This window comes from Balaenoptera physalus (genome assembly GCF_965194825.1).
Source record: "Balaenoptera physalus genome assembly, chromosome: 7".
In the NCBI taxonomy this organism is placed as follows: domain Eukaryota; kingdom Metazoa; phylum Chordata; class Mammalia; order Artiodactyla; family Balaenopteridae; genus Balaenoptera; species Balaenoptera physalus.
The window spans coordinates 5,994,417-6,022,326 of NC_138886.1; the positions used below are offsets into that span (position 1 = coordinate 5,994,417).

Consider the following 27,910-nt stretch of genomic DNA (forward strand, 5'->3'; position numbering starts at 1 on the left):
CCCCTTCCTCCCTCCAGCCGACCATCCTGGGCCATCACTGTTTCCCTCTCCCCTCGGCACTCCCCAGGCCCTGACCTCTGCTCCCAGCACCTACTGAGGCACCCGGAAGGCGAGGCAGGGCGCCCCAGCCCTACTGACCTGGAGGCCAGAGGTCCCTGCCGTGGACACGGGGTTTCCATCCTTCAGCCACATCAGCATGGGGCTGGGGGCTCCCGTGGCGTTACAGGTCAGCCGAACCGGGGTGTGAAGCAGCACGGGGCCCGGCAGGCTGGGTGGCAGAGTGATGTGCGGAGGCACTGCGGGGTGAGGGCGGCACAGGGCACCGGCTGAGCCCCGCTGGGGGTGAAGCAGGCAGGGCCCCGGGCTGGGTACCCACACAGGAGCACACGGCCACAAACAAAACCTTAGGGACAGCCACTCCCAACACGGGCGCAGCACTGCACAGTCCCTGAGGTGGCTCATCTCATCCCTCCAGCTCCAGCACGCAGCTTCCACAGACGGGAAACTGAGGCTCAGAGAGGGAGGTCACCTGCCCGAGGCTGACCAGCTAGAAGTGGCAGAAGCAGCACCTGAACTTGGGCCTTCTGGTCAGCATGAGGTCATTATCATGGGGATGGTATAGGGGTAACCCGGGTTGAGAATCCCTGGGCAGGTTTTGCTTTCCAGCTCAGAGGTATCAGCCTACAGACAGCCCCTCGTGGGCAGAAAGCGGTCAGAAGATTCAGTTGTATCTGGGAGGCATGAGCCATGACACCCAGGGTCCCAGCCTCCTGTCCAGCTACCTACCCCCTGCTCTTAAGATAAAGACCCAATGTTTCCAGCCTCCATCTGGTCCCCCGCACCACCCTGGCCCCTCCTCTCACTGTTCTGCAAGCTCCAAGCCCCCAGCCTCCTTTCAGTTTCTCAAATTCTCTATAGCCTTAGCATTTGGCACATGGTCTCCGTTTAGACATCCAGCTCTCAAAGATGCCTCCTGGGACCCCCCCAGGCCAGGTCAGCGCCCCAGTTCCAGGCATTCAGTTGTACCTCACTTTTCCTAGCTCTTATCACAATTGTCATGAAACAGTACTTTGGGTAAGTATCCAATTACTATATCCTCCACTAGACTGAAAGCTCCTGGGTCCGTCTTGTTCAGGGCTGCAGCCCCAGGGTCTGCCCAGAGCACGTACAGGCACACCTCGTTTTACTGTGCTTCACCTCACTGCACTTTGCAGATGTTGTGTTTTTTACAAACTGAAGGTTTGTGGCAACCCTGCCTTGAGCAAGTCTATCGGTGCCATTTTTCCAACAGCATTGGCTCACTTCTGGTCTCTGTGTCACATTTTGGTAATCCTCGTAATATTTCAAACTTTTCCCTTACTGTTCTATTTGTTATAGCGATCTGTGAACAGTGACCTTTGATGTTACTACTACGACTCACCAAAGGCTCAGATGATGGTTAGCATTTTTTAGCAATAAAGTACTTTTTAATTAAGGTCTGTACTTTCTTTTGACATAATGCTACTGCACAGTTACTAGACTACAGTATAGTGTAAACAGAACTTTTCTATGCAATGGGAAACCAAAACATTCATGTGACTTGCTTTATTTTGATATTCGCTTTATTGTGGTGGTCTGGAACTGAATGAAACTGCAGTATCTCTGAGGTTCGCCTGTACTCAATAGATGGAGGAATTGATGTTTGAATAAATGGATGGTTGGGGGGATGGACAGCTGGATGGGTAGATGGGTGGATGGACGGATAGGCAGAGGATTGGATGGATGGTTGGATCAGTGGAAGAACAGTTGGGTGTTTCCATGCATGGATAGAAGAATGGATAGATGAATGAATGGATGGATACATTATAAATGGATGGAAGGAAGGAAAGATGAATGAAAGGAAGGATGGATGAATGGATGATGGATGGAAGGATGGATGGATGGATGACAGATGGATGAAGAGACTGAGGGACAAATGGATGGAAGACAACCTTTGGGAGAAGGATCCCTTTAGTCGCAGGGCAGCTCACCATTGACCCGTAGGCCATACTGCAGCTCTGTGCTGCCTGCCACATTGGATGCCACACAGCGGTAGATCCCAGCATCAGAAAATTGGGCTCGTTCAATGAGGAGAACTCTCCCATCAGCTGACACCGTCACTCCCTTCTGGGCGGAGACAGGCTGGTGGCCCTTGAACCAGGAGATATCTGGTGAAGAGAAGAGAGATGAAAGGGTCCCTGCCAGCCCTTCAGACTGTGCCCTGTGTCATGGGCACAGGAGAGGCTTCCTGGGTGGCCACATGGTGTGCCTTTATTTCAGGCACTGGAGAAAGCCAGTGTTCTCCAGGAAGGGGGGCGGGGCAGAACAGGGCAGCGTTGTCTGAGATGGAACCGAAGGCAGAGAGGGATGCAGGCTGGGGCAGCCAGGAGCAAGGAGAGTCAAAGTCAGCCCAGCCCCTCACGTCCTCCCCCCTGCCAGGAGACCACCCATGAGGGAGATCTTTAGAGGAGAACATGGTATACCCCAAAACAGCAGCCTCATAAATATGGACCAATTATAAAAAGCTACATGCACCCCCATATTCATAGCAGCACTATTCACGATAGTCAAGACATGGAAACAACCTAAATGTCCATCAACAGATGAATGGATAAAGAAGATGTGGCACATATATACAATGGAATATTACTCAGCCATAAAAAAAGAACAAAATAATGCCATTTGCAGTAACATGGATGGAACCAGAGATTATCATACTAAGTGAAGTAAGAAAGAGAAAGACAAATACCATATGATATCACTTATATGTGGAATCTAAAATATGACACAAACGAACCTATCTACAAAACAGACTCATGGACATAGAGAACAGACTGGTGGCTGCCAAGGGAAAGGGGGTTGGGGGAGGGATGGAGTGGGAGGTTGGGGTCAGCAGATGTAAGCTATCATATATAGAATGGATAAACAACAAGGTCCTACTGTATAACACAGAGAACTATATTCAATATCCTATGATAAACCATAATGGAAAAGCATATAGAAAAAGAATGTATATATATATATGTATAACTGAATCACTTTGCTGTACAGCAGAAATTAACACAACATTGTAAACCAATATACTTCAATTTAAAAATATATTTAAAAAATAAAGTTAATAAAGAGATAATAAATAAATTAGTAACGACCGATTGTATCTTCAACTTCCTTACCGCCTGCCAGGGTCCATCCCAGAAGAGGGTTTCCCCATGGCAGAGGGCAAATACCTCCAGGGCTCACCACCCCAGGCAAAGCAGGGTTGACCTGGTTCAGATGGGGGACAGGAAACGGACCCCCTTCCTGGGCCCATCCTGTCTGCCGGGCACCCACACCTAGCCCTAGCTCCCAGACCTTTGCTCAACTGCTGGTCTAGAGAAGAGGCCCAGATGGAGGTCCTGTTTCTCACTGCCAGCCCCGGGGCAGCCCCGTGAAGCCACAAACTCAGCAGAAACCCGGCAGGTTTGTTTCAGACACCAGTGCAAAGGCTCTGGGCCCTGGCAGTGACTGGCATGTAATGGGCATTGGATAAACAGCTGTTGAGAAGGAAGAGGGGAACGCTGGGGAGGGAAGGGGAAGGCCTGCTGATCTCATCCTGCTTTGTCCACAGCCAGAGTGGTGCCTGCGGCACTGTCCCACCTCTTTGGATGGGGAACTGGGGTTGGCTGGAGGTGGCTTTCAGCCAAGAGGAGGGGTCTTACTTACCAGGAGGGGGTACGCCTGAAGCCAGACACTCCAAGTTTACGGAGGCATTTTCCAGCACTGCCTTTTTGACCAGGCCCGGCTCGATACTGGGGGGCACTAGGGGAGACGAGGAGAGCCCTGGCTTGGCGGGGGTACAGGCTCTGGGTGGCTCATCTCAGCCTCCCCAGTGCCCCTCCCCAGTGCCCCTCCCCAGCCTTCCCAAGGTGGGCTGGGCAACAAGGACAACCCTGGCACCCGACCCCCCAGGAACAGCCAGCATCAGGCACACTGGGGAGGTGGACCCCAGGCAGTCACGAGGAGTGACAAGTGCCCCTTGTCACTCAGTGCCCCTACCCAGCCTTCCCAAGGTGGGCTGGGCAACAAGGACGACCCTGGTGCCTGACCCCCCAGGAACAGCCAGCATCAGGCACACCGGGGAGGTGGACCCCAGGCAGTCATGAGGAGTGACAAGGGCAAGGATTTGCCCATATACACAAGGACCTAAATGAGCCCCCAAATGAATAGAACAAGCAAAGATAAATATGAATGAGAACAAGGCTGTCCACTGAAAATCCGGCAGAAAACAACCAAAAGTGGCCCCAGAGCAAATGATTTTCTACTTCTAAAGTTAAGTATGTGACATTAATTTTAGAACCCCCAGCCGTCCCCAACCCCCCACGGCAGCCCTGCGGGCCCTCAATCACCCACCACCCCAGGCCCGGGCTCCGCCTCCACCCACATCCTCACCCAACACCTTGAGCGCCACGTCCCTCCTGCTCTCCCCAGCCAGGTTAGTGGCAGCACAAGTGTAGATGCCTTCGTCCCTCAGGTCCACCTTCTCGATCTGGTGGAGAGGAGGAAGGGCAGGTGTGTGCCAGGATGTGGGTGGGGCCTGGGGTCAGAGCAACCCTGGGACATGGCAAGTGGCCAGGCTGCTGCTGACCCCAGCGCAGGAGACGTGAGGCATGGGCACAAGCTTGGTTCCGGGTGGAGCTCTGAGCCACACATTCGGAATCCAGGGGATCCCTCTGGTCTTGGGGATACTCCCCTCCCCCCATTTTCTCCCTCTGGGAGCTCAAACTCCGGGGACCTGGACTAGGCTTAGGGCTCCCTTCCTTCTTCAGACCCAGCACCCCAAGGTCCACTGAGCATTTCTAGGGTGAGTGGACTCTGTTTGTCCTGCCCCCAGGCTGTCAGAGCTCCGCTTGGGCTCCCCGGGGCCACTAAAAAGCAGCCCCTCCACCTGTGCAAGGTTGGCCTGCCAGCCCTGGGGCCCTTGCACGTACCTGCAGGTTCCCCCCCGAGGCTGCGAGGGCCACACCATCCTTCCACCAGCGGAGGCTTGGGGTAGGGACCCCAGTCCCTGCACATTGGAGGGTCACAGGCTGCAGGAAAGGGGCTGTGAGGTTCTCACCCCCAACTATGACCACCGATGGGAGCTCTGGACAGAGGGAGAGGCAGGGAGGCTCAGTCAGGGTCAGGAGGGGTGCAGTGGGCACCCAGAAACCTCTTCAATGCCTGGGGAGGGAGGGAGTGGCCTTGCAGGGCTGGCCTCTAGCCTCCCCCCACTCAACCCTCCAGACACCTGGCCTTAGGGGAAAGAGCACCAGACTGAGAGCTGGCAGAGCTAGTCTTTCCCTTTAAAATTCTCCCATTCATCATCCATCCATCCATCATCCATCCATCCATCATTCATCCACCAATTATCTATCCATATGTGCACTGAGCAGCTACTCTGTGTCCCACACTGCACTATGCACAGGAACACAGCAGAGAAAGTTCTGTGCTGCCCTCAGAGCTCCCAAGCTGGGCAGTGGAGATGAACAGCCAAACAAGAAATCCCAATACAGTAGGTGGGGGGCTATGGCCACGAGAGGCTAGGCAGTGCAGATTATAACCATGGTGGAATCAAGGAGGGCTTCCTGGAGGAAGGGGTGTTTTTTAGGACAGACCTGAAAGATAGGGAGGAGCTAATCAGGCAAAGAGGAAGAATGTTCCAGGCAGAGGGAACAGCATTTGCAGGACTGGAGGTAAGAAAGCCAACGTACAGTTGAATGAAGTTCAGCGTGGTCAGCATAAAGAGAGCAAGCCGGGGTCGGGGGGAGGCTGGGGAGGGGATCGAAAGCCTGTAGACAAGTGTGGTGAGCAGCTGAGACTACCCTCTCACACCTGTGTCTTGGGGAACTGGGAAGTCCAGACCAGAAATGCTGTCCAGAGAAGACCAGCTCCATGCCCTTCCCATGTCTGTCAGGCTTGCTTCACCCACCCCGGCATCCTTGGGCTCTCATTGCCCCAGAACCCCAGGCCGCCCTCACCGTGCACAGACAACTCCACTTCAGCCCCTGCAGTGCCCGCTTCATTGGTGGCCTGGCAGGCGAAGAGGCCCGCGTGGTCCAGCTCCACGTGGTCGATGTGCAGTGTGGTCCCCTGCGAGGTCAGCTGCACCCCGGCCAGCTCCTCGGCTGGGCGGCCATTCTGCAGCCACCTAAGGTGTGTGGGGAGGGGAACAGGTCAGCCTGAGGCTAGGGAAGGTAGGGGCAACAGGACAGGCCAAGAGGCCAGGCAGCATCTCTCTCCCATTCCCACGTCCCTGGCTCCATGGCCCCTGGCTCCATGGCCTCTTTCATGCTCCTGGGAGGGGAAGCATCTCCCGTCCCCACCCACCCCCAAAGCATGCTTTCTGCCTGTCCCCCAGCCCCCCAGTTCTGGCCTCTACCACCCCATACGCACTGGATCGTGGGCACTGGGGAGCCTGAGGCCTGGCAGGGAAGGTCCAGGGGCTGTCCCACGAGGGTGGTCACCGGGCCCAAGCCTTCAGCCAACAGGAGCTGCGGGGGCACTGTGGGCAGAAGCCACCATTGGGTGTCTGGAGCTGAGGAAATCCCGGCCTACAGCCCTCCCAAGTCCCAGTGCCGCCAGAGCCAGGCCCAAGCCTCACCTCACCCTTCAAGCACTCCCATAAACAGCCCCTCGTCCAGAAGGCCTTCTAGGACCACCCAAGTTCAGCCTCCCCACAGGATTGGTCTGTTTATTCAATGTCTTCCCACCAGACCCAGGGCTCAGGAGTCCCGTCTGCCTGTTCCCTGCCTTATCCAGAGTTAATGGCTGTGAAGTGTCTGTGAAATGGAAGAAGCAGGCGAAGGGTCCACCCACCCATCCCCAGGACCAGCGCCCACCACCCAGCTTTGGGCCTCAGGGTATAAATGTCCATCCCATTGACTGGGAGCATCTCCTGGAAGGCAGAGCAGTGTCCTTCACCCTGGATGACCTGGCCCAGGGTCATGGGCAAGAGCAGGGACCCTTGATCCCGGGAATCAACCCTGCCCACCCTGTATCCCTGAGGGGCCCCAGCCCAGGTCGCAGTGTCCTCATCTGTCCCCTTATCTGTCTCATGCAATCCAGGACACTGGTCACTTCCATTCCCTCTGCACACACTAGGCGTGGGAGGAGGGGTCCACGGCCCAGGTGACTCGGGTGGGGCAGGCCTGGGCTCACCCTGCACCTCCACGGAGTACTGCAGCACGGCCTCCCCGGCAGGGCTGCTGGCCACGCAGCTGTACAGGCCTCCAGACGCCTCCCCGAGGCTCTCCAGGCTCAGCACGCCGCCGCCCGCCTCCAGCCACGTCCCATTGCTCTCCGCCACGGGCAGCCCCTCGTGGTGCCAGGAGAGGGTGGGGGGTGGGTGGCCTCTGGCCACACACTCCAGCGCCAAGGGCCTCCCGGCCACGGCCTTCACCACACGGGGCCCTCCGCCAGCGCCCTCGATGGTGGGCGGGACTAGGGAAGAGGCAGGGGCTGCTCAGGGACCAGCAGCCTGGTTAAGTCCCTCACAGACCCCAACCCATGTGAAATGCCTTCTCCTCCCCTCCACTAGCTGGAACCCCTGTTCAGACATCACCTCCTCCGGGGAGCCTCCCCCAGCACCCTGGCTGGAAGCCTCCCCCACCCTGGCTCCTCCGCCCCTTGGTGCCATCCCCACCCCCCCTCCACTGCCTGCATCTTCTCTCCACACCCTGCTACCCCCGTGAGCTCAGCCTGAGCAGAACAACACTTGTCTCTGTGTGTCTTCGGTATCTGCACACAGTAGGTCTCAAGATCCGCTGAACCCAAAGTGATGGGCTCCCCAGGGCCCAAGACCAGAGCCTCTGCTCCTCCTACTGGTCCCCTCCGTGGCCTGAGGAAGCGAGCAGACCCTAGCCCAGACGGCCCAGCCTCTGGGGGCTCCTAACTCAGCCACTGATGGCCAAGGGGGTAGCCAGAGGGGGGGCTTCTCTCTTCCCCTTGGGGAGGGCCCCCAAGTTGCTAAGCCCACAGAGTCGTTGCCAGGAGACATGGGGCGATGAGGGAACGGGATGAGCTTCTCAACATTGCCTGGGTCACTAGCCCCACTGAAAATATAATGAAAACACACACGTGCATTTTCCATCAATTTCCAGGAGGTTCTCAGATCCCTGAATAAGAATCCCGGAGTTGGCTGCTGGGCTCAACCTCAGAGGCTGCCCGTAGACCCCACACACCCCAACTTCCCTTTGGGGTCCCCAGGACTCTAGCATCCAAGCCCTTTGTATCTTTGGGGACCAGAGCTCCGGAGCTGATTCCTCGAGAGGGACCAGAATGTCCCCACTAGGCTGCATTCTGCCTTCTCAGACTTCATCTGCTCAGACCCATCCCTGCCCTCCTACACACACCCTGTCCTCTGAGTTCTTCACATGTCCTCAGAGCCAAGCCCCTCCAGGCAGGCCAACGCTGAGGTTAACAGAGCACAAGTCAGACCCTCGAGGTAGGAACCGGGTCCTCTCACCTCCCAGCGGGGTGACCTGGGCCAGCCCCATAGCCCACCACGCTCACCCATGAGTGGGGGGACCAGGGCCCTAGTCCCTGTGCCATGATTAAGTTAGCTAGCGCTGTGACGAGCCCCAGGGCGTCTGGACCACAGTACGTGGCTAGTTAAGAGCAGTTAGTTATTAGCTGTGGTCATGGGGGTGTGGGCGCGATTGCCTGAGAAGCCCTAAACCACCAGGGGGAGACCTGGATTCTTGACTCGGCTCCGCTGGGGCCCCGAGACAGGCCCTTCCCCTGGCATCGGTTTCCTCACCCGCCTGAGGAAGGCTGGATGAGCTGAGATGACCCTTCTCCCCAGGTAACCCCTCATTCGCATTTTCCTGGGCCTCTGGCTGCTCCCTTCACCCACCTTTAGAGCCAGACAGAGGCCACCCCGGCCCAGAGTCCCTCCCACCGCTCGCCCCAGCTGACGACTGCTCCTGCTGCGACCCCGGGCCGCTCACCGTAAACCTCCAGCCGGGTGGCCTTCTCCATGACCCCCACGGGGTTGCTGGCCCTGCAGGTGTAGATGCCAGTGTCCGAGCCCTGGGCCCTCTCCAGCTGCAGCTGCCGGCCGCCCCTGGTGTAGACGGCCCCGGCACTGGGGAGCAGGGGGTCCCCATCCTTGAACCAGGTGATGTCAGGTGTGGGCACTCCTCGGGCTTCACACAGGAACCGCATGGGGTGGCCCTCCATGACGGCCACCTCACTTGTCTCGTTGGAGCCCCAGATGGTGGGAGGTGCTGAGGACAATGGGGGGCGGGGGGCAATCACAGGGAGCCTGCCCAGCGCCGAGGTGGCTGGTGTCCCACCCCTTGCAGCCCCATGCACCTGTCTGTGGGCCACAAGCCCCGCACATGTCACAGGCTTCTACTGCAGGGGTGGGAGGAGGGGCGGGGGGCTCTGGGGACAGACAGGAGATACCCGCCAGGGACACGCTGACGTGGGGGGCAAGCCCGGCCATCACAAGAGGCGCAGAAAGCAGGGGAGGGGCCACAGGTCAGGCTCTGGACCCCACTTTGCCTCTGACTCGCTGTATGACCCGCATAGGTCACTTCCCCTCTCTGGGGGCTCAGTCTCCCCATCTGTAAAACGAGGGGCCGAACTGGATCCGGGGTTCCTACGGGGCAGGTCACACACCTCGGGTGGTACCTAAGCTGATCCTCAGGGCACGTGGGCATGCAGCTCGTAACAGAACAGCTACACCCTCCCCAAATCTCCTTCCTGCCTGATTACGACAAAGGAAAAGGCCGTCTGGTGCGTTTGGTGCGACTATGTTTGTAACCTTTCTAGAACTTTCTACTCTGCCCTTTTTACCACATGCAGGCAGCTCACGCCTAAGGGCTTCCAAAATCCCTCTTTGGTTGCATTTGTTGTCACAGCTTCCTCCCACGAAGGCCAAGCAGCCCTGGTTCCCACTTCCCTTTGATGTATTAAACATCCTTTTACATAAATGAGTTTCAGTGTAAAGAAAAGTGACTTGATTTAAACAATCATCCTGAGTAGTATCAGGAATAGGAAAACTTGTGAAGCTCAGATGGGGACAGTGGGATTTGGGAAACATTGGGCCAGATTCCCTCTGTTCTTCCCGGTCCACCCCACCCCCCGCCCCCCAGCTTTACTGGACCGGGGGCTCGCTCCTCATAGGCCCCCGTTTCTGCCCTCATCTTCCCTCCATGCAGTGGGCAGCCCATGGTGGGGGCTGGGAAGGGGCTGGGCTCACAGTGGATTCTGAGCTGAAAGTCCTTGGCCTGCTGGCCGGCTGGGCTGAAGGCCACGCACTGGTACCGCCCTTCATCCCCCAGGTGACTGGTGGTGATTCTGAGAACCTGGCCTTCCTCCTGCAGCTGGATGCGAGGGTCCCCCGGAAGGACAAGTCTGGAAAGATGGTCAAGAGAAGACTGTCAGTAAGGCCAGCTGGCAGGGGCGGGCTACACAGAGGGGAGCCTGCTGCTTGGGAAAAGGAAGCCTGGAAGATTCACAGTCACTGAAAGGTACCAACAATCCAAGTGCCCATCAATGGATAAACAGATAAGCAAAAAGTGGTCCATCCCTACAATGGAATATTGTTCAGCCATTAAAAGGAATGAAGTACTGAAACCTGCTACAACATGAAAAAACCTCGAAAACTGTGCGCTAGGTGAAAGAAGCCAGACACGAAAGACTACATATGTATGACTGCATGAAATTTATATGAAATATAGGGACATATATACGGAATCTAAGGGAAAAAAAAAAAAAAAGGCCATGAAGAACCTAGTGGCAAGACGGGAATAAAGACACAGACCTACTAGAGAATGGACTGGAGGATATGGGGAGGGGGTGGGGTGAGATGTGACAGGGTAAGAGAGTGTCATGGACATATATACACTACCAAATGTAAAATAGATAACTAGCGGGAAGCAGCCGCATAACACAGGGAGATCAGCTCGGTGCTTTGTGACCACCTAGAGGGGTGGGATGGGGAGGGTGGGAGGGAGGGAGATGCAAGAGGGAAGAGAAATGGGAACATATTGTATATGTATAACTGATTCACTTTGTTATAAAGCAGAAGCTAACACACCATTGTAAGGCAATTATACTTCAATAAAGATGTTTAAAAAAAAAAAAAAAAAGAAATATAGGGAAATTCACGGAGACAGAGGTTAGTGGTTGCCAGGGGCTGGGGCGGGGGAGGAACAGGGCAGTGACTGCTAATGGGTATAGGGCCTACTTTGGGGGTGATGAAATGTTCTGGAACCAGACAGAGCTGACGGATGTGCAACACTGTGGATGTACTTGTATTTAGTACTGAACACAGCGTACTGAATTGTGCACTTTGGAATGGTAAACATCATATTGATTCCTTAAAATTTAAAATACCTTAAAAAACACCTTTTAAAAAGTTTAGGGGCTTCCCTGGTGGCGCAGTGGTTGAGAATCTGCCTGCCAATGCAGGGTACACGGGTTCGGGCCCTGGTCTGGGAGGACCCCACATGCCGCAGAGCAATTAGGCCCGTGAGCCACAATTGCTGAGCCTGCGCGTCTGGAGCTCGTGCTCCGCAACAAGAGAGGCCGCGATAGTGAGAGGCCCACGCACCGCGATGAAGAGTGGCCCCCACTTGCCGCAACTAGAGAAAGCCCTCGCACAGAAACGAAGACCCAACACAGCCAAAAATAAATAAATAAATAAATAAATAAATAAAATATTTTAAAAAGAGCTGTGAATCTTGGTACTTCATGCTTAAAAAAAAAAAAAAAGTTTAAAAAATGAAAGGAAGGCTGGCTAAGTGATGAGAAAACCCTGCCATTTGAAAGCGGGGTCTCACCTGGGTGATCTCAGGCTGGGGAGTAGGTGTGCCCCACACCGCCCTCTGCCTGGGCCCTGGCTGGCTCGGGCAATGCCTGTCAAGCTCCAACCCTGCAGAGTTCCATCTCCCCAGAGGCCCTCTCCCCCAGCCCCGGCCGAGGCTCCACCCTCACACTCCCCGTCGGGGGTCACTCACTGCCCATCCTTGGTCCATTCCATCTGGGGCGTGGGGACCCCCGAGGTCTGGCACTCCAGCTCCACCCCTACACCAGCCAGGCCCAGCACCTCCTGAGCGGCCTCGGCTCCAAGCACGGAAGGTGGGACTGGGGGCGAGAAAGGGTGGGGGGAGAAAAATCCTTAACCCCTGCAAGCCCCGCCTGCTGCAGGGCCTTTGCATGTGCAGGACCCCTGCCTGGTCACCCTTCCCTTCTCCTACCCGGCCCTCATGGGAAGCTCCCCCAAACCCCTGGCTGGATCGGCCCCTGCTCTGTGCGTCCTCAGCTGCCGGCACTGCTCTTTCGTAGGACATAATGCACATACATGATGCATAATGTAATTACAAAGCTAATGATGTGATTGTCTAAATGTCTGCTCCTATAGCTCTGTGAAGACAGGGACCAGGTCTGCCATGCGCCCCTCTATGCCCCTCGCTCCCAGCAGGCAGTTTCCCTCCCCTGCCCCACCTAAAAGGGGAGGGGTTGCAGGGCCAGACACACTTGGGAGCTGGGAGGGCTCAGCCTCACTCACTGAGCACACGGAGATCGAAGTCCCTCTGTGCAGTCCCAGCCTGGTTCTCGGCCCTGCAGGAGTAGAGGCCAGAATCGCCCTCCTGGATCCTGGGAAAGTGGAGGGCCCGGGCCCCGTCCACCTCGGGGATCTGGGCAGAAGAGGCCAGAAGGAGCTGGTGAGCGGGGTCTGGCCACCCCGCACCCCCCATCAGCAATGAGGAAACTGAGGCCCAGGGAGCTGGTTGGTGACTGGAACCCAGGGCTTCTGATTCCCAGAACAGTGCCGTGCCCTCTCCACCATGCAGCCCCTCAGGCTTCATCGTGGGCCCACGGTCTTCCGTGGCCCTGAGCCCCAGTGCATCCCCAAAGACACCTGCCATTTGTAACACCTCCCCGCCACACCTGGCACATGCAGGAACCCGTCCAGAAGGTCTGTACCCTATCCAAATCCCACCCACAGCCCATCCACCCCAGGGGACACCCACCTGCTGCCCATCCTTGAGCCACGTGATCTCGGGGGCCGGAAAGCCATTTGCGTCACACTCCAGCGTCAGGGACTGCCCGGCCATGCCTGACACGTTGGTCCTGTGCCCGTTCTCCCGGATGCTGGGGGGCACTTGGGAGCAAGGAGAAGCAGAGGAGCTGCCCCCTCCCCAAGACAGCCACGGCCACCTGGACCCCTTCTGGGCCATTCTTCCCCACCTGGAAGGGCAGCCCCAACTCCCACCCTTCCCCAGATTCTGGGGTTCCAGGATGCCCGCCCCAGCCCCTGATGTGGCCATCAGGAGCCATGTGGACCTGGGAATGGCCACAGCGGCCACGCCCTGGGACCTCGCCCTGGTCGTGCCCAGGAACTGTCTACGGGCTCTGACATTCAGCTTTGTAAGCTGCGGGAGCCCCGGGATCCATCTGGCTCTACACCCAAACTGCTGTCATGGTCACCTAGGGGGGTACCCTCCCCCGCCCCGAGTCAGAATCTCTGAGGGTGGGGCCTAGGTATGTCTTTGAAACAAACTTCCCGGGCAGGTCATTTCCCGGCAAGCTGGGGTGGCTGGTTCCAGGGAGGCGGAAGGTGCTCCCTAGGAACCATAAAACCCCCTCCATGAGCCCGTGTGAAGGAGACGGGCCCCCTCCCCCTGCACACAGCACCAGGGGCGGGGGGAGGGGTACGGGGCGGGAGCTGTGGGAAGGTCTTCCTGCTGCAGGGAAGAACAGGAGCCTTGGGTAGTTTCAGCAGCTTCAGCGGGAGGTGGGCTTTGGGACTCTCATTTGCCATCAGTGAGCCTTCTAAAATAAATTCACTACTAGACCATTTTAAAGCCATTTATGGAGTTTCAGGTTCTTCTCCTTACACTGTCTCCGTGGGGCTCTCTCTGGGGAAGGGGATGTCCATTCAACCTGCCACTTTTCTAACACCCCCAAGCCCTCCCCAACAAGCACGCGGTGGGAGAGGGCAAGACCCTGCCCCTGCGGTGAGCTCTCGGGCTGGGGAGCTGGCGCTGCCCCACCCCGGCATCCATAGGTACCACTGGGAGGTGTGTACAAGCCGTTCCCCAGCTCTGGGGTCCCTGCTCACCATGGACTACCAGCTTGGCTCTCCTGGATGCGGAGCCCGCCTCGTTGGTGGCCTGACACTCGTAGTCTCCACCGTCCGTGGGAGAGACGGAGGCCAGAAACAGAGAGCCTTCCTCCAGCACTGCCAGGCCCGGCCGGCCACGCAGGGGCTCTGAGGACGGGCCCCTCCGCCACGTGACCTGCGGCTTGGGCGTCCCTGGCAGGGCACAGAGTCATCAGCGCGAAACCCTGTCCACACCCACGCTGCCCCCACCCCCGTGTTGCTGACCCTCCGGGGGGCGGGTCTCAGGTACCTCCCTGCCCCCCAGGCTGGAGGAGCAGCCCCTGGAGAAGCAGGTGCTCACACACCTGCTACCTCCTCACCCAGTGCTGGCGTCCACATGGCCTCCCAGCGTCCCGCGGGCCACAGGCACAGGGGCCAGAGCCTTTTCTGGTTCCCTTCGCAGAGGCCCCACCTCATCTGCACTCCCAGCCCCCTCACCCGCCCGCCCTGTGTTTTCTCTTTTGCCTGCCATCTCCAACTTTCTAACGTACATAAGATGCACTTCTTTAGACCTTTTTTTTTTTTTTTTGGTCTATTGTCTGTCTCCCCCCACAAGGTCCGAAGTCTTTGCTTTGTTCCCTGCTGCACCCCCAGCTGCAAGCCCAGCGCCTGGCACACAGTAGGTGCTACATGAATGAATGAGCCCGCCGTGCTCAGTACCCATATTATCCCATCGGATCCGCGCATAAACGGTGGAGGCCCCAGGTGGACCGGGCTGTGCTTCCCCTCACAGGCACAAGGCGGGCACCGCTGGCCACACACCCCTAGCCCCACCGTGAGCGCCGCAGTCCCCCTGGAGGCCCTTCTCCGACACTCCTCACGTCGGACTGTGCAGCGTCTGGCTCTGCCACCCGCCTGTCGGCTCACACTGCCCGGCGCACAGTGGGTGTGGGATGAACGGCTGCCCCACTGGGCCAGGGCACACAGTAGGTCCTCAGATCGGTGTTGAAGGAATGACCCAGCATTCCAAACAGCACACGTGCCCATGAGGCATGGCGCCCAGTGGTCGCAGCGGGGCCTGGGTCACGTGAGCCCCAACTCTGCAGACTTGCTGAGTGATCTCAGGACAAGGGCAGCCCTTACCCACTGCCCTGCCTACTGGGCCCTCACCTGCCTTCTTACCTCTGCTAGCACCGAGTAGGAGGGCAGCCTGCAGCCCCTCCGTCACCCCCCCATCGGGGTCATAATCGTTGCTAAATACCAGTTATCATGCACCACACCCCCACTTGATCTGCCGACTCCCCTGGCAGCTCGGGGCTCTTTGTAAACACATTCTCTCTGCCTCACTTGCTCTTTTATCCTCACCTTCGGAGGGAGGGGTGAGACACCCCATCTGGGGGGAATGGGGCTGCGATCAAGATGGGGCACCTCCAAGGCATCCTGGGTGTCGTCTCGATCGGGAGGGCCCCTGCCCCACCCCACCCTGTACTGACTGCTCCTGCTTAAGTGCTGGGGACTCTGCCCGCTGGCCCTGAGGGAAAAGGAGGGCCATCCATGCTCTGCGATCTTTGGGCTACTTAATCCTCTGTGTCTGTTTTCTCATAGAACCCTCTGCCGTTTCCTCTGTGCCTGCCCAGGATGCCTGCTGGAGTGTCCCAGCTGCTCCCACCATGGGGACACATGTGTGAACACATACACACAACATACACACATACACCCCACAGACACACACATGCCCCTCCCAGCTCCTCATCTTTTCCCGAAGGCCCCAGCCCATGCTCCCACCACCCAGAGACCAGGACTTCAGAGCTGCCGGCCTTGAGGGGTATTGAGTTTTGAACCCTGGAGGCTTTTTTTTTTTTTTTTAATGCAAACATCTAACCCCTAAATGAGCTCTAACCACACAGAACTGCACCACTGCTCTGTGACGGGAAGACTCCAGGGACTCAGGGCTGCTGCTGAAAAATCACTCATCTTGCCTCCACTCCCATTTTACAGGGACCAAGAGAGGAGCAATGTCCAAAATCACCAGCAAGTTGGTGGCCAGGCTCCTGGCCTCTGTCCCACCCCACGAGGAGGAGGCGGATGGTGCCACCCACTGCAGGTACCAGGGCTCCCATGGGTCACGCCCTCTGGTGCTCCAGGCTTTCTCCTTTCTCCCTCAGAGCCCTCCGAGCCCAAGGTCACACGGCTGGTGAATACCAGCGCCCAACACTGCCCACCGGGCAGCCACCTGCTTGAAAGAGAGAAGGCCAAGGGGGGTGGGGTGTGGCGCGGGGCAGGGACAGGCAGTTTTGATGGAGGGAACTTGGCTTATGCTGACTTGGCTTATGCTTGGCTTATGCTGAAGTCAGGCCCAGAGGACAGGCCCCTAGCTGACCAGGGATGATGCAGGGGTTGTGAGTGACTGTGGGGCATCAGGGCAGGAGGCCGGGGCTAGTGGTCCCACCTCCCACCTCCCACGTCCCAGGAGGGCCCTAAAGGTTCCTTGCTGTTACCAGATACTGACACGAGGTGGCGCCCTGGTCAAGAGCGGGACGATGGCCCCTCCAGGTGGTCTGCTCCCACCTGCCTCCTACCTGGCCCTCCCTCTGTCCCATTCCAAGGACTTCCCTGGGTCCCGTGGCATGAGGAGGTGCAGTGCAGACTAGAATCAGCTGTCCTGGCTCCTGCCAGACTTTTTGTAAGCTACCACTTGCTTCTTAGACACCCAGACACCTGCCCTTCTAGACAGCACCACCCACGCACAGGGGAGACATTCTGGCCATTTTGACCCAAAGCCGGAAGCAACTCTGGCAGCCAGTGGGATCCACTGGGTGCCGCAGGGAGATTTTACAGAAAAGTAGAAACCATTCAACACATTTCCCCAGGCTCCTACTGTGTGCCAGGCACGGTGCTGGGACCTAAACATTCTGTTGTCCACTGGGCCTTCACAGCAGCCCTGTGTGGAGGGACAGGTGTGACCCCACTGGACAGCTGAGAAAACTGAGGCTCAGGAAGGAGGTGTGAACTGCCCGGCACCGGGCAATTGACCCAGGGGTGGCTATCTCGACCCCACACTGTGCTGTAGCCCAAAGGGGGTCCCAAAGGACTGGTTTGCCCAGCACTGCATGAATCCATGCCCTGTGAGAAAGCCTGGGGCTCGGGGAGAGGCAGGGGCCACCAAGCACCGATCCTAGGACCCTGGGGCCTTCCTCAGCCCCAGCTGTTAACAATCCCCAGGCGCAGAGGGGCCCAGGGTTTAACGGGCACTGCTCGGGGCTGGGGTTAAAGCAGATTATACTCCGTGAGTCACCTTCTGGCTGTGACCTCAGGCAACCCTCTTAACCGCTCTGGGCTTAAATTGCCCCTAATTAAAAAAAAAAAAAAAAGAGCTAATGCTAATACCCATCCTATAGGGCTGTTGATGGGATGAAGTGCCTGGCATGGTCCTGGACAGGAGTGGGGACCCCATAAGCCTCCATACCCACGCGCACTGCCCACAGTGACCCAGGGCGCTGAAACATGGGTGGGTTTTCTCCCCCTCCCAGCCCGCCCAGGGCCCAGCCTCACCTCTGGCAGGGCACGGCAAGCTGGCGTTCTCTCCTGCTACCCTCTCCAGCAGGCCACTGGTCTCATCGGCCCCCCAGTATGGCGGCTCTGGTGGAAGGTAATGCGGCCACACTCACACGCCCAAACCCAAAGCCTGATGTTCCCCCCACCAGGAGCCCAGGGCTGGTGGAGGGGGCATTCCCATCCAGAACCCCAGCTGGAATAAGGGGGTACAAGCCCCGCGTTCCAGCCCTCAGCCTCAGGGAGAGTCAGGGCCATGGCGCCAGCTCACCGCCTGCAGGGTGGTCCATGGAACAGCCCCCAGTGCCACGCACGACCCCGCGGGCTCGGGGGGCTGAGCTCAGGATCGTCCTGCCCTGCCCTCTCTGAGTGTGTTTCAAATTCATCATAGTGAAAATGCTAGCACCAGGGATCCAGAACTTTCTATGCACCAGGCACTTCACACACATTCTCTCACTGACCCCTCACATGTTACTGGACCCATGTTACAGGGTCAGAGAGTGTAAATGACTGGCCGATGGTTGTGCAGCTGGGAAGTGGGAGAAGCTGGCCCGCTGCTCTTCAATCACCACCTCACGGCGCCTGCACCCCACCCCGAGGACGGAGCCCCCCCCAGGGCTGGTGAAAGCGGCCCGACACGGCTTCGGGGGCTGGGAGGAAGGAAGGGGTCCAGCAGCTCAGAAGCCCAGGCTGCTGCTGGGGAAGGAGTGGGGAGGTGAGCTCTGGGGGTTCGGGGGAGACTCACCCAGCACCCTGAGCTCCAGCTCCCACGCATCCAGCCCAGCGCTGCTGGAGGCCTCACAGCGGTACGTCCCAGAGTCCGAGGTTCGGATGGCCATGAAGTGGATGGAGCCCTCGGGCCCCCCGCCCCGCAGGGCCACCCCATCCTTGGACCAGGTCAGCTGGGGCTCCGGGTTGCCCTCGGCCACGCAGTTCAGGTCCAGAGCCTCTCCCACCAGTGCCTTCAGGACCCGCGGGCCCTGCTGCACCTGGGGGGGCACTGACAGGGCCACGGGGAGGGGTGTCAAGGCAGGGGCCCCGGGTGGAGGGAGTCACAGAGCCTAGACTTACAGAGAGGGCCCGGCCTGCTGCAGGGCTCCCCACACCCCTGGACGTCGCCAACCAGCAGAAATCGTCATTGTGGGGGGCGACTGACAGTAGGACATCCCGTGTGGACCCCCCCCCCGCAAGAGTAGAATCAGTCTTTCCCTTGAACACACGTGTTGCCATCAAAGAATCGCTCCTCCATGCTCAGCTTACTCCCCACCCCACCCCTCCCCAGCCCCCACCCCCATCCCTACCCCCAGGCTTGCACCCAGCACCATTTGAGAACCACCAGCTGGGAAACACCAGCTCAGTGCCGGATGGGGACATTGAGGCCCAGGGGGCGGCGGGACTGACTCAGCCCAGGGGGCAGCATGCACAGAAGGGGAGGTTCAAATCCCAGCCCTGCCCCTCTCGGCCACAGGACCCCGCACTGGCTGGAGCCTGGGTTTCCCCTCCTCGCAAAGAAGCCCTGGGATGAAATGAGATGCAGCACTAGAGCAGCCAGCATGGAGACTGCTCCACAGTGGGGCCAAAAACATTGCGGCTCGACTCACTCTCAGGGTTCCCAGCTCGCTCTTTCCCTTTCCTGGCTTGGGGAGGATAGTGGGTATTGTTTCTTCCGCATTTGTGTTTTTCAAGCAACTTTCCCATCCTCCATCCCAGTTGGTCCCTCCTACGGGGTGGGTGATGCTATGTCCATTTTGCAGATGAAGAAACTGAGGCTCAGAAAGGTTGTGTGACTTGACCAGAGCCACCCACTGCGTCAGCTCATAGGAGCTGGACCGGCCCCAAGGCTGAGCCCAGGAGAATTCTCGAAGACGAGGACAAGTGTCCTGGGCCCTCGGGGGAAGCTGAGGACACCCACTCCCTTCCCAGCTTCAGAGTAGGAGCCCGAAGATAAGACCATCTATGGAAGCTGGCCCCTGGGCAGAGATCAGCTCCCCCACCCGGAGCCCAGAGCCTTGCTGTCCAGGAGCATGAGGGTGTACATGCCCTGCCCGCCACCCCCCTAAAAACACTTGCTAAAAACAACAGCAGTTTCCACCGTGCTGAGTGCCTGATGTCATCGATACCCTTTCTGACAACTATGGGATAGGCATTATTGCCTCCACTCTATAGAAGAAGAATCCAAGGCTCAGAGAAGCCAAGCAGCTGGCCTAAGGTCACACAGCCAGTCCGTGGCAGAGTCAGCATTCAAACCCAGCTCTGCCAACTCTGAGGCCCTGCTCATCGCCCTGCTTCCTGCTTCTCTGTTTCTCTCCCACGCTCATGCAAACTCATAGCGAAGCTTTGAGCCCCTCCCTCTCTGAACCTCAGCCTGTCCACCTGTAAAATGGGGAGTCAGCTTAGATCAGGGGTTGGCTTTTTCTGGAAAGGGCTTTTTCTGAAAAGGCTTTGCAGACCAGATGGTCTCTGTCTCAACTACTCAACTCTGCCATGACGGCGTGAAAGCAGCCACAGACGCTACGTAACTGAACGCGTGTGGTGGCACTCCAATAAAGTTTGTATTTATGGACACTGAAACCTGAATTCCATATAATTTTCATATGTCACATTATTTGTCTTTTTTCCCCCAATCATTTAAAAATGTAGACATCATTCTTCACTCGTGGGCCACATGAAAACGGCACGTAGGTCAGTAGTGGCTGAGGGCTGCAGTCAGAGGACCCCTGTCTCAGACAACTCATCCCCGCGCTCCTGCAGATGACAAGGTCCCCGCCTCTTTGGTGGAGTGACTCCACTGGGTGACTTCTGTGAATGCAACCTGGACACCCAGGTGAACACGCAGTCCTGGGCCCCCACCCGAGCCAGGAACCAGAACCCCCTCCGTGGGTCCCCCTCCCAACGCCCAAGTCCCCACCGCCACAGGGCCCTGCCCTCTGCTCTCAGGGGGCCTCTGAACAGCCTCTCCGGGCTCAACCAAGGGGTGCAGGAGAGGGGAAGAAGGGGGGTGAGGAGAAGGAGAGATAAGGCTTGAAAAAGACAGGAAATAGAGTTGATAGAAGAAACACTGGAGGGCCATGAAGAGGTGACAGAGCCTGGCGTGGAGATGGGGGAGGGGCACGGGAGGCCTAAGAAAGATGGGGGTTTGGGGGAGCGGTGTGACACAGAGGCTGCCAGCCAGGGCCTTACCTTGCACCCTGAGGATGTAGTACCAAGCAGCGGAACCCGCAGGGTTACTGGCTGTGCATTCGTAGAGGCCGCTGTCACTCACCTGGGCCTGGGCCAGATGCAGGGAGCCCGATGGGAGGAGGCGATGCCTGTGGGAGTGAGGGGCACTGGTAAGACCCCAACCGACCCCACCTCTGCTGGAAAGGCCTCAAGACCCAACTTGAACCAGCTGCCTCCTCCAGGAAGCCTGCCAGGACTGAGGCAGTGTCCGCCACCCACCCTTCACTCCTCCCCCTGCCCTGCCTCCACTTCCCCCAAACCACCAGGCCAAAGCCAGGTCCCCTCCAACTTGCGTAACAGACAAAGAGCACTAGGCTAGGAGTCCGCTGGCTGGGTTTAACTTTGAACCCTTCACAGCTGGGTGAAGCAAGTCCCTTCACCTCTCGGAGCCTCCATTTCCTCATCTGTAAAATGGGCATATTAAGAAGTTCTGTGGCTGAGGCTGGTGAACAGATTCCACGTGGGCTCAGCCCAGGGCCTGGTACCTAGTCGCCAATAACTCCCCCTCCTCTAATGTACATGCCTACCGTTCCTCGACCCTGCCCTGAGAAGGGGGATGAGGCCTCATTTGGAGGGCCCCCCGCCCCCCACGGCTTCCAGGGAGAAGTTGCAGCCCAGAGACCCTCTGCATCTAAGTGCCAGGTCTGGCCAGGCTCTGAATCCAGGGCTTTTCAGTGTCCTGTTGTCCGGCGCTGTATTGGGCCCTCAGGAGGAAGCTGCAGAGGTCCCCCATCGCTGTGTTCCCCAACTTGGCCCACCTTGCTGAAGTCACCTGGCCCCCATCCCACAGGGATCTGGGACCCCCAGCCAGGCTCCTACAGCTGGGCTGGACCCCAGGGGACCCCTGCAGATATGATGTCACCAGCCCTCATGTGCTGGCTCTGTGCAGCCCCTGCCCCCATAGAACTGGGTGGGCAGCTGCGGCCACTGGCCACAGCAGGGCCCCAAGTGCAAGCAGCTGGCACGGGGGCGGGGAGTGGGGGTGGTAACCTCCAAGGGCCAGCCCCTCCCCCGCCTATGCTCATCAGGGTACAGCTGGGCTCCAGTCCTGGTCTCCACTCCCCTCTCTGCTGAATCTCAGATTCCTCCTCTGCCAAACGGGGATGACAATAGCCCCCATCTCCCAAGCCGGTGCAAGCCAAGTGCTGGACATGCAGCTCAATATTGCTGGCAATTGACTCTCTGGACAACCACGGGTGACTAGCTTTTCCCTGCTGGTCTTCTGTCTCCCCATCTGTAAAGTGGGCTTGTAATCCCCCTACCCAGCAAACCCTTTGTCCAGTTTGCCCTGAGCAACCAGCAGGCACCTGGGGCAAGTCCTCTGAGGACAGTTGTGAATGACACACCAGGCAGTGGTCTCTAGAGCCCAGGCACTGGGCTGGGACAACTAGGTCCGACCCTATTCTGCCATGTGCTTGCTGTGTGAGGCTGGGCAAGTCACTTAACCTTTCTGTGCCTCAGTTGTCTCCTTTTGGAAAAAAGAGACAACAGTGGTACTTATCCCTCATAGGGTTGTCCAGAGTACTGAAAGACCTAATTCACAGCACAGTGCCTGGAACAGAGGCGTATTCAACAAAGGTCAGCTGTTGTCATGGTGACGACAGTGCATCCATAACAATACGCAATGCAGTTTTGCATCGTTTAAAACTCTTATATAAATGGCATCACGTGTACGTGTGTGGGTCTAATTCATTCATTTTTCACTGTTGTATAGTAGCCTGTTGTGTGATCGTACCACAATTGGATTAATTTGTTCTCCTTTTGGTGGGCATTTAAACATTTAGGTTTTTCTTTCCTCCCTCCCTCTCTTCTTTCCTACATTTGTTCTTTCTTTCTTTCACCACCAGAGTTCTCTGCACACTGATGTACGTGTCCCCACGCACAGGAGCAGGACTCGTGCACCACAGCCTCACACACCATCAGCTCTCACAGGTAGAGTCCATCATTCCCCCTTGTAGAGCAGGGCTTCTTATCAGAATCTTCCAGCTATATATGAAACATACAGATTCCCAGGACCCACCCAGAGACTCTGATCTGTGGGGGAAGGCTGGAATCGGGGTTTTACCAAGGTTCTCAGAGGGGACCACCCCTTGGGAGCACTGCCCCAGGACACAGGGAAGTGGCCCTGCCCTGAGAAGCAGCCCGGCGGAGCAGATGGGAACAGGGCTTGGACAGCAAGTGGCCCCCGCATCCACCACCATTCGGCCTCTTGAAGGCTGACCTTGGGCCAAGGACTCCGTCTCCCTGAGCCTCGGTGTCCTCACCTGGGATCACAGGAGACGGCACGTATGGAGTGACATGATGCACACAAAGCCCATGGTCCCTGGGACATAGTAAGTGCTCGATAAACAGCCCTGCTGCTAGTAAAAACCACGCCCCCCTCAACATGTCTGGTGTTTCGTCCCCCAGCCCCCAATCAGCTGGGCAGCCCTAAGTAGGTCCCTTAATCTTCCAAAGTGGAAGAAAAAAGGAAAAAACACAACACAGATGCTTTTTTGTCTCAGTGACAAGTAAACATTTCCCCTGTGTGGCTCCCCTCCCCTGGCTTGGCTTTTCTCACCCACAGTTTTTTGTTTTAAGTTAAATAACGTTGACATCCACCAAACACGAGCCAAATCAGTTTGAGGCTGAAACATACACACTGAGTCACACTTGGTGCAGGGACACGGTTCCTTCAGGGGACTTTGCTGCAAACCTCGACTAGCCAAGCAGGGACGCATGGGTCTGCAAAAAGAGGTCTAGGCTGAGCACCAGAGTTCTGGATCTGAGGTCCAATTCTGCTATAGACATGCTGAGCAAGCCCAGGCAGGGCAGACGACGTCTCTGAACTCCAATTTCTTCATATTTGTAAAGGCTGCTCTTTATCTTAGACTCCTTTATCTCAGAGGTTGCCTTCTAGTTCTTCTAAGAACTTTAGAGAAGTTGCTTCCTCCCTCACCAAGCCCTTAAAAGGATAGGAAGTGGGAGCTTCTGGGATAAAAAAAAATAATGAAAGAAACTTCCAAAAGTGGAAACAATTCTCAACAATAAATGTAGGCATCTTGTCTTTCTCATGATGACCCCCAGGTCATTTCCTAGAAAGGCAAGGCTGCTCGCTATACCACAAAGGAGGAAATGGAAAGAATGGAAATTCCATCTTATAAATGGTCAAGCTGAGGCCTGCAGAGCCCTCCCCATCACAACCCTCACCGCACCGGCTTGTGACCACCTGTCACCTGCGGGCCCTAAGAGGACACATCCCCAGCCATCTTATTTGCCTTTGTATCCCCAGAACCTAGCCCAGACCTGGCACAGAGCAAACCCCACTCGGACCAGATATAGGAAAAAGGTATCGGGCCTGGGGTGGACCAAACAGGACCTAGAGGTCTAGGGGTTCCAGGGCAGCCCTTCTGCACCGCCCCCGCCCCACGCCCCGGGCGCTCTCTCTCCACATTCCCAAGGCTCCTTGGGGTTTGGGGGCTGCAGCCCCGGGAGGGGTGTCAGGGGCAGGGGGGAGGTGGGAGGAAGCGGGGAGAACGCTGCCGCGTGGCCTGTGCCTGTGGTATAATTAGCAGGAGCCTCCCGCCGAGGCGAGAGAAGCCAGATGGCTCCGTGTGGCGCCCAGATGAAAACGTGGAGAGGTTCGAGGGGAATTTCCTGTTTATGACATCCACTGCGCTCGAGGCTTCGGTGTCGGCTGTGAGGATCACACAGCCATGCAGATGATGGGGGACGGGGAGGGAGATCCACCTACCCTGCCGTGTCCCCCTGGTCCTATGAGCTCCAAGGGGGATGTATCCACCTGGAGAGACCAAAGGGCATCTGATAGAAAGTGCAAATCCCAGGCCACACCGTCGCTGCAACCCAGCTTGGGGTCCCCTCTCCAGCTCCTCTGTGGCTCAGGGAAACTGCCCCTGCTGGACCCCTGCTCTCACTTACACACTCCTGGAGGCTTTAAGGCATTTAACACACCTGTAATCACCTGTCGCTGTCTGATGGCTCCGTGAAGGGAGCGGCCAGGTTGCCCAGGTGGTTCCTGCCATGTTCCCAGCGCTTAGCACAGGTGCTGGCCCACAACAGGTGCTCGATAAATATTTGATGGCAAATCCCAGCTGTCCGTGTCCACACACGCACCTCTTCCCACCTTCGCTCACACTGTTTCCCACACCCCACCCTGTCTCGATGCTGCTCTCCTGCCCCCAGACCCCCTTCAAGGCAGCACAGCCTCTAGCTCCTCCATGAACCCTTCCCTGACGAGTGCAGGCAGGTTACACTTCCCCTGCTCTGAGTTCCATGGAGCCAAGGTCAGCCAATTTCTCGTACATTCATTCCTTCACTCGTATGACAAAGAGCCGCTGGGTTCAAGGTGGACCGGCTGCCGCTGGGGTGAAGGACATGCTCCCCGCCCTCAGGCGGCTCAGAATCTGGGTGGTTGGCCTGCGTCCAGTCCCTCTTGCTGTGTCCCACGCTCATCCTGCTGCCCCCGTTTCTAAAGGGCCCGTCCAACCTCACTGTGTGAGCAGAGCCTCCTGGGCGGAGGCTGTCGTATGAATGAACAGCACCCCCTGCAGAACCGAGCCCACCAGGGGCTGACCCTCACCCACAGCACGCAGTCGAACCGCGCTCAACAGACGTCCACCACATGCAAATACATGCTGGGCGCTTGTCTGCTGGGCCAGGGTGGGGTCTGAGCCTGCAGCAGGGATTGCCTGTCCCCCCCCGCCCCACCCCACCAGCACCAGTCAGCCTGGACAGCACCTTCAGCCACCAGTGGCCACTCTGACCCTGACCCACACCGTAGACCCTTATAAGGAAGCCCCAAACGGAAACCCCAAGCTGGAGCAGTTTAGGAAGAGGGGCCTGATACCAACGAAAGGGCCAAGCACAATATATGAGCGAGGGGGAGAATACACGTCCTCTGGGCCCGTGCAACAGAAACCCAGAGATGCTAACAGGTGACGCCTGTCTACACTTGAGCGCTTCCTACGTGCCACCGCACAGCTAAGCACTTCCGCGCACACCGTCACTTGAAACTCTCAACAGCCAAACCTGCAAGGCAGGCAGATCCTACTCTCATCACCCCTTTTGCAGAGCCCCAGAGAGATGAAGTCCCGCTGTCCATGGTCACCCAGCCACCAGGCCAGGAATCAGATGAGCTCTGAAGATCCACCAAGGTAAAGACCCCACGAGGGGCCCCTGGGCAGTCCATGACACGCCACCGGCTTCCAAGGAGGAAGCAGCTTTTCTCCTGGGTCATCAGACCCCAGCTGCAGCCCGCCACCTCTCCACTGGGCCATAAGAGGCAGTGGGCGTGCCGACTGCCCTGCGGCATCCTCGGGGCTCCATCCTCTCCCTGTCCCCTCCCCTCCCCCGGAGGCGGCTGGTTTGGCCCCGTGTGGGACCCTGGCTGGCTGCCCCCGGGAGCCAGTGCTGAAGCCAGGAGCACTCGCAGCTGTCCCAGCTACACATCAGAACCACAAACAAACACTGTTGCCTAGCAACACCACCTCGCCCCAGCATCCCTGGGCTGAATCATGGGACCAGAGCCACTAGGCACTTCTCTGGCCACCATCGCCTGTCCAACCCTTTCATTTCTCAGACGGGAAGACTGAGGCCCACAGAGGGGAAGGGTCTTGCTCAGGTTCATTCAGAGAGTTGGGGGCAAGGCCGGGATGGGACCCTAGGTCTTTTGCTACCTGATGTCACACATAGCCGGAGCCCATGTCTTCTCTCTCCTAGACAGTTTGGCACAGTCCTGGGCACATGAGCTGCTCAATAAATCCTGCGGACTTCAATTCTGAATTCACAACTCAAATGGTCTTTTCACAAACAGCAGTCCCACAGGGTAAGAGGCACCCGATAACCATTCCCAGCCTTGGACTCAGCCATTGGCTTTCAGGGCTATACCCCAAGGAAATGACCCAGGAGATAAAGAGAAGCATTTGTGCAAAAATGTTTCAACAGCCCCATTTATTACCGCCAAAAACTGGCAACGGAGCATCTGCCCCAAACAGAGAAAGAGCTTAGCAACGATGAGAGCTGAACGCCCTGGAATGTTATCTTGCCCTTTAAATGAAAAGCAATGACGTGGGCCAGGATGAATCTAGAAAATGGGTAAATGTGGAAAAATATCAATGACAAGGGCGGAATGGAAGATGCACTAAATTTAATTCTCTAGAAGCATCTACAAGAACACACTGGAAGGGGTCGTGGACACAGGTGGGTGGGTGGGTGGTCTAGAGTTTCATGGGTACTCAAGCTCCTACTATGTTTTCTTTCCATTAGGACTTTCTGACGCAGGAGGTCAAGGCTCCCTGAGTTCAGAATATTCTCTAGAATCTCCAGAAAGAGCAGTGGCCTGCCCGACCTTGGCCCAGAAGCCTGATATGTGTGTGTCCACGTGTTCTCATGTCTGCATCTCTGGTGTGTCTGTGTGCATGTCCACGTGTGTTTGTACCTGTGTTTGTGTCAGTCTGCGTGGCTGTGTGTCTGTGTCTGTCTGTGTCTGTCTGTGTGCCTGTCCATGTGTATTCATGTCTATATGTGTCTGTGCATGTCTGTATATGTCTGTGCATGTCTATGTGTGTCTGTGGGTGTGTGGGTGTGCACGTTAGGGCCCAGCCCGGGAAGTGGGAAGATCAGGATCCCAGTTCCCCACACCCCATGGCTTGTTTCCCCCTCAAGGCACTGGGCATAATGCCGCTCACCCCACCCACCTCCAGGATGGCCAGCCGGAGACGAGGGCCCCGCCCCGCCCAAACAGAGATGCAGGAGGCCTCAGAGGCTCGGCCACGTTGTGGTTCTCAACCCTGATTGCACCAGAGTTACCAACGAGCTTTGAAGAAGTACCAGCGCTGGAGGTCTGTTGGTGACCCTGACCGCAGCCCTTGGCCAAGGTTGGCACAGGTTCAGGAAAGAGAGGCCCCGGGCAACCCGAATAGGTTCAGGCCTTCCCCCATCCAAGGACAGAGAAGGGGGCCACCACAGAAGAGGGCGCAGCTCAGCCAGGCAGAAGGAGCACAGAATCTGGAGGTAGACAAATACCCATGACTCATCAGAATAAGT

General features: G+C 57.3%; 1 protein-coding gene across 1 annotated transcript in view; it reads right to left on the reverse strand.

The window, feature by feature from the left end:
* The window catches only part of HMCN2 (hemicentin 2), a 154,508-nt gene that overhangs the window by 64,694 nt on the left and 61,904 nt on the right, over positions 1 to 27,910 (reverse strand). Inside the window, exons 23-39 of the mRNA XM_082468057.1 lie at positions 20,828 to 20,955; positions 18,393 to 18,647; positions 17,648 to 17,734; positions 14,114 to 14,308; positions 13,023 to 13,153; positions 12,557 to 12,686; positions 12,006 to 12,132; positions 10,244 to 10,398; positions 8,985 to 9,263; positions 7,195 to 7,476; positions 6,430 to 6,538; positions 6,015 to 6,184; positions 4,986 to 5,140; positions 4,447 to 4,543; positions 3,721 to 3,816; positions 2,010 to 2,186; positions 139 to 296 (exon numbers count right to left, since the gene is read on the reverse strand). Coding sequence (XP_082324183.1) covers positions 139 to 296; positions 2,010 to 2,186; positions 3,721 to 3,816; positions 4,447 to 4,543; positions 4,986 to 5,140; positions 6,015 to 6,184; positions 6,430 to 6,538; positions 7,195 to 7,476; positions 8,985 to 9,263; positions 10,244 to 10,398; positions 12,006 to 12,132; positions 12,557 to 12,686; positions 13,023 to 13,153; positions 14,114 to 14,308; positions 17,648 to 17,734; positions 18,393 to 18,647; positions 20,828 to 20,955 — 2,731 coding nt within the window. The remainder of the gene's footprint in view (positions 1 to 138; positions 297 to 2,009; positions 2,187 to 3,720; positions 3,817 to 4,446; positions 4,544 to 4,985; positions 5,141 to 6,014; positions 6,185 to 6,429; positions 6,539 to 7,194; positions 7,477 to 8,984; positions 9,264 to 10,243; positions 10,399 to 12,005; positions 12,133 to 12,556; positions 12,687 to 13,022; positions 13,154 to 14,113; positions 14,309 to 17,647; positions 17,735 to 18,392; positions 18,648 to 20,827; positions 20,956 to 27,910) is intronic.